Consider the following 10,117-nt stretch of genomic DNA (forward strand, 5'->3'; position numbering starts at 1 on the left):
CCCTGGGAGATCTTGCTTCACTTCGAATCTTTAGATGTTTTTGGATTTCCTATTTTGTGCGGCATTACAAAAATATTAGTTATCGTGCGACAAAAAAATTTGAAGTGTTGCGACTTTTCCCCGCACATGCCTATTCAGTTCAGATTTTTTGATAAATGATGGAAAGTAGTTTTTTCAAATTTTTAAAAGAATCAGAAAATTAGAAAAATTTGAGCTTTAGTAAATTTAGTTAAGGTATAAAGATCCAGATTAAAAAAGATTTCTTATCTGGAAAACCCCAAGGATTGAGAATTCTGGATAACAGGTCCCATACCTGTATAATAATTGGTTTGGCTTCTTGCTAGCTGGCCTTAGTTTATATGCCATAACATAAACTGCACATTCAGGTTAATCATGGTGCTTTTTATATAGAAGGGAAATATAATTTCTTAATTAAAAGAAAAGGATATTTAGCCACTGCCCCCCTGACCCCCACTGTCTAACATTTTTGGGAGACCATGACTGAGTTGTTACTAATGCTTACTCCTCGGTGGGGTGGCAGATTGCTCCTCTGCCAGGAGGATTTCACAAAAAACCTGGTTGCAGGTTCCCAGTAAATGTTATACAGCAGAAACTTTTGCAGAAAAACACTTTATAGCTTTATGGCTATCCTGATTGTTGTGTTTGGGGAAAATAATTGAATATATTTTCTACACAGATTATTTATATTATACCAGGGCCAACTGAATATAAAATACTCCAGAACACATGGCAGGATAAATTCAGTGGCGATTTAATGTAAAATACCTCCCAGTTATCATTGCAGGATTAATGTTGTGCCAGTTGTATATATTATAACCCAGACCATATGACAAGATACATGGCATAAAGCAAATATAACATAAATGTAACATATCCAAGCTAGAATCATACTGGAGCTACATGATTTGGTCAGGCTGGACAGAAACCCTCATCACTATAAGTTCAATAGAACCATTGTGATTGGATGTATATTATTGTACTACCCTCAGGGGTTTAAATGCCAGAAATTTCCTACCAGTCATTTGAACTGAAGAAGCCACTTGGATGAGTGGTGAAATGTTTTCAAGGAATAAACTCCAGTTACTTTAGACTAGATACTGTATATCATGGCCTGGACGATTGAGAATCTTCATAGACACTCAGAAAGTCTCACCATCATCAAGTAAATGAAGTCCATCAGTCCCCAAAATGAGTCCATCAGTCCCCAAAAAAATGACTAGGCCGTGTGTGTTTCATCCATTGCACACGCTTACTCATAGTAGGCACTGCAAGTATAATAGGCACAACTCCAATATATTTTCCAGTATTAGAAATATTAGAATAAATAGAGTGTCACTTGTATGTGTAATAAACCTATATCAGGATAAATGCAGCGCCAACTCCTCCCTGTTCATTGTAGGGAAATTCATTACTGTTGGTTTGGGGTGGCTTAGCCATACTCTTGCTTCTCCTTTTAAGAAAAATTCAAGAAATGGGGAGAAGCTGCATATACTCCATCAAATCATTCTAATAACTGATAGGCAACCAGTAGGTGCACCTAAGGAGGGTAGCATGCAGCATCCAGGTTTCTACAGCATACAGAGAGTATATACAGAGTATTCTAATTAGATTTCCACTGGACTGAACGAGGCACAGTTCTACTGCTGTTCTTGAGTTTAGGATGAACTCAAACAATATGGGTGGAGCTGTTCCACTGTAAGGAGCAAGGCTTGTCTACGTTATAGTTTAAAGTAACATTTTATATCATTCAGCTGATAAAGGAAATGAAACAATATCAATTTTGTTATTTCAGGTTTTTGATGGAAGTACCACAGATAGTAACCTTCAAGGAACATATTGTGGTTCCAGTAGACCAGCCCCATTCCTCTCTACAAGCAATGTTTTGACTGTTTTGTTTGTCAGTGATTCCTCAGTAGAAAGACAAGGTTTCAATGCATCCTATGTCACTAAAGACCGTAAGTTGAAATATTGCAGATTTTAAAACAAACAAACACTTTTTTTAGGTCGCTTGTACCTAAATGTTAGATACTGCTTTACCATGAGATCATTAGCTTCAAGAATATGTGAACAAAACTATATGGATTGCCAATTTCATAAATATTATTTAAATACAAGTGAGTTTCATCTTTATAGAAGATTCTTTAAAGATAAATTAGACAATAAGATATTCCTATGAAGCACTATTTATGGCTCACTACAAAACTGATATACAGAAACATTGCTTTACTGTATAATGGGGTCTATAGCCCTGTATTTCTCATTTCAGTTTTATGTGGAGGAAGCTATAATGCAACATCCACTTCAGTGACCACATCATCTCCCAACTTTCCAAATCTTTACCCACCATTTACCTCATGTATGTGGATTATCGATGCACCAGTTAAGGAGCATGTGAGGCTGAGTGTACAAAGCTTTCGTCTGCAAACTGATGGTGACTGCTCTCAGAATTACATAGAACTAAAGGACTCTCCTGTGGTGAGATAACATCAAACATCTCTTTTCCCTTGGGGATAGCTATACTGGCATACATTACAGAATTCTAATACACACACATAGATACATTACATATACATACATACACATACATGTAAACATTGCAATGAATTAAATGAAAGGAAACTGGGTTCTCTTATCCATTTGGAATTTGGGCAATTGTGCCCAGGTTTTCTTCAAAGTGGACCTCTTCTTTAACTTTCTGCCCTGGAGCAGTGATCCCCAACCAGTGGCTCACTAGCAACATGTTGCTCACCAACCCTTTGGATGTTGCTCCCAGTGGCCTCAAAGTAGGTGCTTATTTTTGAATTCTTGGTTTAGAGGCAAGTTTTGGTTGCTTAAAAACCATGAGTACTACCAAACAGAACCCCCATATATGGAATACCAATTAACCAATAACGGCCCTTATTTGGCACACCATTATCTTTTATGTTTGTGTTGCTCTCCAGCTCTTTTTACATTTTATTGTACAGTAGCTCACAGGTAAAAAAAGGTTGGGGAGCAACCAAATATAATTTTAGTTTTGCTTTTATTTTGAATTAAATAAAACAATAGATTAATTGTTAAGGCTAAGTGGTCCCTTTCAGACCACTGTTTTCACTAGCAGTCAGGCTTACACTCCATTTATAGCAACTCCATCTGCATGCCAAATAACTCACATTTCATAGAGAAGCTTGTCCTGGCCAGGTTGTTTTCCTTCTAAGTTGCTATCGTTCCATTCTACTGCAGGGTGATCAAGGGCAGGTCCGCAGATATTGTGGAACAGAAACTTTTGGGATTCCAGATTTTTACTCCTATGGCCAAACAGCTGTTGTGGTTTTTAAATCACAAAACTATATGCAGGGCAATGGATTCATCTTTACCTACCAGACTGCAAGTAAGTGTCTATGTTCTCTAGTAAAGCTCTAAATGTATTTGCATTTCTAAGGTTCTGTGTCATTTCTAGTAAGCATTACACCACTATTGTAAAGGATGTTGTAGGCCAAGGACTAAAGGTGGCCATACATGGTTGTAGAAAGAAAGAGATTTTAAATGATCGCAGAAGTGATGGGGCACTCCAACGGACCTACCAACCAATATCTGAGTGAAAATTAGTCAGATGTTGATTGGGCAGGTTTAAAAACCTTGTCAGAGCGATGACCACATCGGCTCATTGATGCAGTCCTCGCTGTGGCGGCCTGTATTCCTGTAGTGGACATATTGATATTTCAATGTATTGCCAGCTTCAGGCTCTGATAATGTAATCGATTGTGTGGGGTGTCATTGAAAATGGTTGAACCATGGTTAAACTCTGATAGACTCTGACAAACCCAATAAAATAAGCAAGGCTTCTTTATCCATCAACTGGCAGTCATTTCAAATATAAAATTTTAATTTTGTTGTGTTAATGCTTATTTAGATCTACAGTATATGATCTAATTTACTGTTTGATCTGTTTTAGCTGCTGATGTTAAGTTTTTGTATAAGGTTTGTGCCAGGTATAAAACAGAAGGGCAATTGACTAATTAACATTATTGCATTTCTTCTCTTTTTCAGACTGTAGTAGAGAATATAATCAAACATTTGGATACTTAAAAAGCCCAGGGTGGCCAGAGAATTACCCCCACAATGCTGAATGTACCACAGTCCTGAGAGCTCCACCCAATCACACAATCTCTCTCTTCTTTAATTCATTCAGTATAGAGGCAACAAGTTCATCCATATGTTATGACTTTTTAGAGGTAAGATCACTAGTCATTTAAACACCAAAGATTGGTCTGCAATTACGAGGAACAGTCTCTTCTTTTTTCCTGTTAATTCTTCCACCAGGAAGCCAGGAGCAGTTCTGTGCTCTGATGAGCAGGAAGTTTTGCTGGGAACACTGCTTATTCCTATTCTACCTATTCTACAGTAGAAGCAATAATACATACTCTGTACTGAGCTTTGTTAAATGGCCATTCCACCTTTAGGTTAACTTTTACTATAGAATGGCCTATTCTTAGCAACCAACATGAGTCAGTCCACAGTTTTATTGTAATTAGTTTTTTAATTACTCCCCTTCCTCTTCTGCCTCTTTTGGGGGTCACTGACCTCAGCAGCCAAAAAACTTTTGCTCTGAGAGGCTACAATTTTGTTGTTACTTTTATTTACTAATGTTTCTATTTGTGCCCTATCCTATACATCTTCAGTCATTCAAACCACTGCCTGGTTGCTAGGGTAAATTAGAATTTTGAAAGAGGACGACAAGCATTCCGGACTCAGAGGGATCTGTTAAAACTCGAACTTTATTCCAACATGTTTAAAAACATTTATTAATTTGGTGGATGGGCTTTGTCTAGTGGCCAGTTTGTGCTTATTATAGCCAATTTGGCCGCCAGCTGGTTCTTGTATTAGTTCATTATATTAGTTATACTTAATTATTTTCGAGTTTGTCTTATTTCCTGGTTGCGGAGAAATTCAACATAATTTCACGCTCTTAGAGCGTTATAATTTTGTATAGGGTAAATTAGAGCCTACATAAACTACACAACAAGATAGCAGTGAAATATGAAACACATTTAATGGTTACAATTAATTACAAAATCAAAAAATTGAACATACTATACCAAATGGCATAAGGGTGCATTACAGTGCCACATAGTCCCCATGCTCCGCCCACCAATGTATGGCTCATAAGGAGGGCGGAGCATGGGGCCATGAGGCACAGGGATGCACCCTTATGTCATTTGGTATAGTATCAATTTTTTGCTTTTGTAATTAATTATCTTGTAGATTGTAAGCTCTTTGGGCAGGGCTCTCTTCACCTCTTGTATCGGTTATTGATTGCTTTATATGTTACTCTGTATGTCCAATGTATGAAACCCACCTATTGTACAGCGCTGCGGAATATGTTGGTTCTTTATAAATAAATGTTAATAATAATAATAATTATAACCATTAAATGTTTTTTCATATTTCACTGCTAACTTGTTGAGTAGTTTATGTATGTATATCCATGACCTTAGCGGTGAAGTATAAGTAAAAAGATGGCTTCCTTCTCTATTGTTTTATAAATTATAGCCTAGCCTGTCTCAGAACATTATATCATGCTAACATTTATTTTAAGGGTGACTGAAATCTTTAATCTTATTTAATTTGTGAATCTTCTGGGGCCAATGTACAACTGAAGGACACGTGCATCGTGCAAAGAACAGATCCCAGGGTTTTTTGTGTCTGCCATCCTTTGGTCAAAGCTCTGTGCACACAAACTGAAGCTTTGAGTTTAGTGGTCTCTAAATTTGTATCTTGACCCACTGCTCCCACTCACAAGCACTGTACACATGTAGCTGTTTAAGGCATTTTTTTTGCACAATTTTCCACGCTGAAAACGAAGCACCATCCCATTGCCCCCCAGTCTATGTCCAGTTACAAAGAACACGGGGAAGGTATTTCTAACAAGAATCAGTACAATAACGCCTTTATTTGCCTTGCATATAATATAGGTGAGAAATGGAAGTGACTCCAACTCACCGCTGATTGGAAAGTATTGTGGGGATACTCTGCCAGACCCCATTTTCTCTAAGAATAACGTCCTACGGCTGTTTTTCAAAAGTGATTTGGTATTATCTTCTCGAGGATATGAAATCACATGGACATCGTCCCCTAACGGTAGGAAAAGGTTACCGGTTACATGCAATGAATTGGTTTCTCCAGAAAACTCCTATTGCCTACAGCAATTTAACAGCAATTATAAATAATGATAGCATGGATCCCAGTCATCATCACTGCCTAGCCGTATACAATTGTCTGTAATTCAGTGATATCATTATTCAAAGAAGTAAAAGGGAGAGTACAGCTAATAGGAAACCTAGCAGAATAATATTCCATAGAATTAGAAACGGAATGCTGCATGTACAGTATTTTCTAAAAATCTTTGCCTTATTAGTTCAATAATAAGGATCACTATTATTATGAATCCCATATATTAATATATTGAATATCACGGAGCAGCTTACAGTGCTTTCTTTATCATGCCGCTTCTTCTCTACATTAGTCCCTGCCACAGCAGAGCTTAGCATTACATTTCCCTACCATGGCCACACTAAGGGGCACATTTACTAACCCACGAACGGGTCGAAATGAGTCCGATTGCGTTTTTTCCGTAATGATCGATATTTTGCGATTTTTTCGGCGTCTTTACGAATTTTTCGTTACCAATACGATTTTTGCGTAAAAATGCGAGTTTTTCGTAGCCATTACGAAAGTTGCGTAAAATCTGGCGATTTTTCGTAGCGTTAAAACTTGCGCAAAAAGTTGAGCTTTTTTCGTAGCGTTAAAACTTACGCGAAACTTCGCACCTTTTAAGTTTTAATGCTACGAAAAAGGCGCAACTTTTCGTGTAAGTTTTAACGCTACGGAAAAATCGGGCGATTTTACGAAACTTTCGTAATGGCTACGAAAAACTCGCGTTTTTACGCAAAAATCGTATTGGTAACGAAAAATTCGTAAAGACGCCGAAAAAATCGCAAAAAATACGAAAAAGTCGCAAAATGTTCGTTTTCAAGTCGGAACTTTTCCAATTCGGGTCGGATTCGTGGGTTAGTAAATCAGCCCCTAAAGCTCTCACACAGTCATTTTTAATAGGGACCCGCTACGCTGCCAAACATGTTTTTTGCACAGTGGGAGGAATCCTATATAGAGATGTGCATAAAGTGCCCAAAGTAGAATAAACCCCATGTCCTAGAATTGCCATCCAGTAATACCTGTGCCACTGAGCACAAGTCAGTACTTTAAGTGCCAAGTTTTTAAGTAGCCCAAAACAGAACAAACAAAGCCCACAACTGCAGTGGAAACAATTTTCCATGCAATAGGTGGCTTTAATATACTTAAGTATTCAACCTTATAAAGTGAGAAAGAAATGCTTTGGTATGCTATTAATATTGTCCATTTCCTCTGTACCATTTAGCTTGCGGAGGTACCCTGTTTGGAGACCATGGCTCATTCACAAGCCCCAGTTATCCTGGGAGTTACAGCAACAACACCAACTGTGAATGGACAATACTCGCCCCATTGGGAAGGCTCATTACTCTGAACTTTGCAGTACTCAACATTGATGACTCAGGAAGCTGTGACAGTAATTATCTGAAGGTTTATAATGGGCCAGATGCCAGTTCAGCGTTAGCTGGAACATTCTGTGGAATGGTAGGTCACTGTGTTTTTTTGTATAAGCAGTTATTACACACATAGAAAACACAAACTTTACATTTCTGGTTTGTCAGGTTGGTACTTTAGTTCTGTTTATTATGCATTGGCGCCATCTAGTGTTTACCAGAGTGTACAGTGAGTACTTGTGGAGATCTCTGAAGTATTTTATTAACCATTAATTCTACACCAAAAATATCTTTAATATTAATATAGCATATTATAAATATAACTATTTAGAAAGAGGCAGAATTAAAAATACTTAGTTTTCTCTTTCCCTGGCACACGTAAATGTAAATAGAAACCTTTACAGTTAGTAAAATTTCCCAATTACAGTTTTTTAAAAGTATGCCACTGCCACCTAGTGACAGAAAGGAGAAGTTACAACATAAGCTTTCTATAAGTATTGGCTATAGGCCTGATGAATGGTTGGTTAAATGACCCTGATGTTCCAGCCAAATAGACCTTTTTTTCATTATTTTTCTCTATGTATTTGTCTAGTTGAGATATTTAGGGCTATGGTATCTATAGTTTCTCTAGGTGGCTGGTCACAGCTGTCCTTGCCACCTTTCATAGGACACTATTTTCTATTACAAGAAGCCAGAAAGGGGTCAATATGGGTGTATCCAGTTGAACAGTGCTATCCATGGTGCCCTGTAACAGCAGCAACTTCCCTGATTGTGGCTTCTGCTTGTTATACTTGCAGTTTCAGCCTTGCATAAGATGTCGCTGTTCCACAGTCATCTGCTTCAATGAGGTTTTTTTTTTTAGCAAAATTAGTTTTACTGCTTTGGATACAAAAGTTGCAAATCCCAACTAGGACCCAAGCTGACTTGGTGCGCTGACATTACTTGTATACCCCTGTCCAAATAACTCATCTCTGATGAAATGGGTATAAGGGTTTAATTCAAAAAGTATTAATGGTGCTGGGTAGGTTTTTATATTAACTCTGTAGACAGCTAATTCATATATATATATATATATATATATATATTTATTTTTATTTTTTTTGCAACATCAGTACATTGCATTAGAACCAGTAATATTGTATCCATCTTTATTATGGATTTAACAGAACCCTGCAAACATTAATGACTTCTTTTTTTTTTTTCTTTAAATCCATAGGGTTCCAGCATTGCTCCACTCACCTCCACCACTCACCAGATGTTCATTAAGTTTCATGCAGAACAAGTGGCATTGCCCTCTGGCTTCAGATTAACGTGGGTCACATGAAACCCTTTTGGGTGACTGGATCTGAAAAGACTTGGGTGAAATGTTATTTTCTTGCCCGACCATGAGAATATCTGTAGGAAATCCAGTAGTAGATGTGGATACTGCGTGGCCCCAGCCTGAAAAGGATATCACATCTTGGTGCCCAATGTCACCACAAGGAATCACTATTAGGGTTTAAAGACTCACTATACACCAGATAAATAAATATTTAACACTAATGTGTCCATGTTTTAATGCTTGAACCTACATGACTGGTGAATGGGTGCTTGTGTCTGTGAAATCATGTGCAATAAATACAACATTTTTACAGATAGAAATAGCTGGTATGGAAGTTCAAATTGATGAATTAATGAGGTGGTTTTGATTTGGTGCTGCTGGTTGTTTAAATGTATAGAGGGGTAGTGGAACTGCAGCCCAGACAGCACCGTTACCTGCTTATAAGATACAGAATGACCTTAGGGAAACCTGTGCTTTCTGCTGCTACTTACGCATAAGAAGAGTTTTAAAGATGCCGATAAAAGGCCAAATGATCCAATAATCCAAATGATCAAGATGATCCTTGCAGACCCACTGAACAAGGAGCACATCCACAGCCCCATGTGGTTATGGCCTATCAGCAGTTTCCAGCTGTCTTGATCAATACTTGGCTGAGCCCTCATTGGTTTTCAGTTAAGGTGGCCATTGTTTAAAGGAGAAGGAAAGGCTAGTAAAGAGTTAATCTCAAGCTGCAGGCATACCTTCAGTTGTCTCAATAGTGCCCTTAAGTCTCCCCATATTTCTCCTGTTTAGAAGATCTGAAGCCAAACAGGAAGAAAAAACGCTGAGCTGGGTAGAGAAGATTCCCATAATGCCTCACTCCTGCACAGACACCGGGACCAAGTGAACATGCTCAGTTAGGAATGTGGATCTGAGCCAATCAGCAGGAAGCTGACTCATAGTCTTACTAAGGGGGGGGGGAGTGAGCTCTTAGCATTCCTGAGGGAGGGGGGGAGCAGGAGAGAGCAGGAAGCTGAAAGCTGCGTGTCTCTGGCAGAGGAAAACAGACACAACTAATCTTTTTACAGAGAAGTCAGTGCAGCGTTTCTGTGAGTGCTTATGGCTGTATTTACATAGCCCTTTCTGATAAAACTTACTTAGTTTTTACCTTTCCTTCTCCTTTAAGCCCCATTTGGTCACTGGGGGTGCTTAAATTGGTTTTGGTTTTGGACTT

At 38.2% G+C, this 10,117-nt stretch overlaps 1 protein-coding gene across 1 annotated transcript in view; it reads left to right on the top strand.

Moving 5' to 3' along the window:
- The window catches only part of cubn (cubilin), a 116,709-nt gene extending 107,584 nt beyond the window's left edge, over positions 1-9,125 (top strand). Inside the window, exons 61-67 of the mRNA XM_012965626.2 lie at positions 1,814-1,976; positions 2,288-2,496; positions 3,244-3,391; positions 4,051-4,235; positions 5,976-6,141; positions 7,439-7,674; positions 8,800-9,125. Coding sequence (XP_012821080.2) covers positions 1,814-1,976; positions 2,288-2,496; positions 3,244-3,391; positions 4,051-4,235; positions 5,976-6,141; positions 7,439-7,674; positions 8,800-8,907 — 1,215 coding nt within the window. The 3' untranslated portion in view covers positions 8,908-9,125. The remainder of the gene's footprint in view (positions 1-1,813; positions 1,977-2,287; positions 2,497-3,243; positions 3,392-4,050; positions 4,236-5,975; positions 6,142-7,438; positions 7,675-8,799) is intronic.
- Positions 9,126-10,117: the final 992 nt, after the last annotated feature.

This window comes from Xenopus tropicalis, chromosome 6 (genome assembly GCF_000004195.4).
Source record: "Xenopus tropicalis strain Nigerian chromosome 6, UCB_Xtro_10.0, whole genome shotgun sequence".
Lineage (NCBI taxonomy): Eukaryota > Metazoa > Chordata > Amphibia > Anura > Pipidae > Xenopus > Xenopus tropicalis.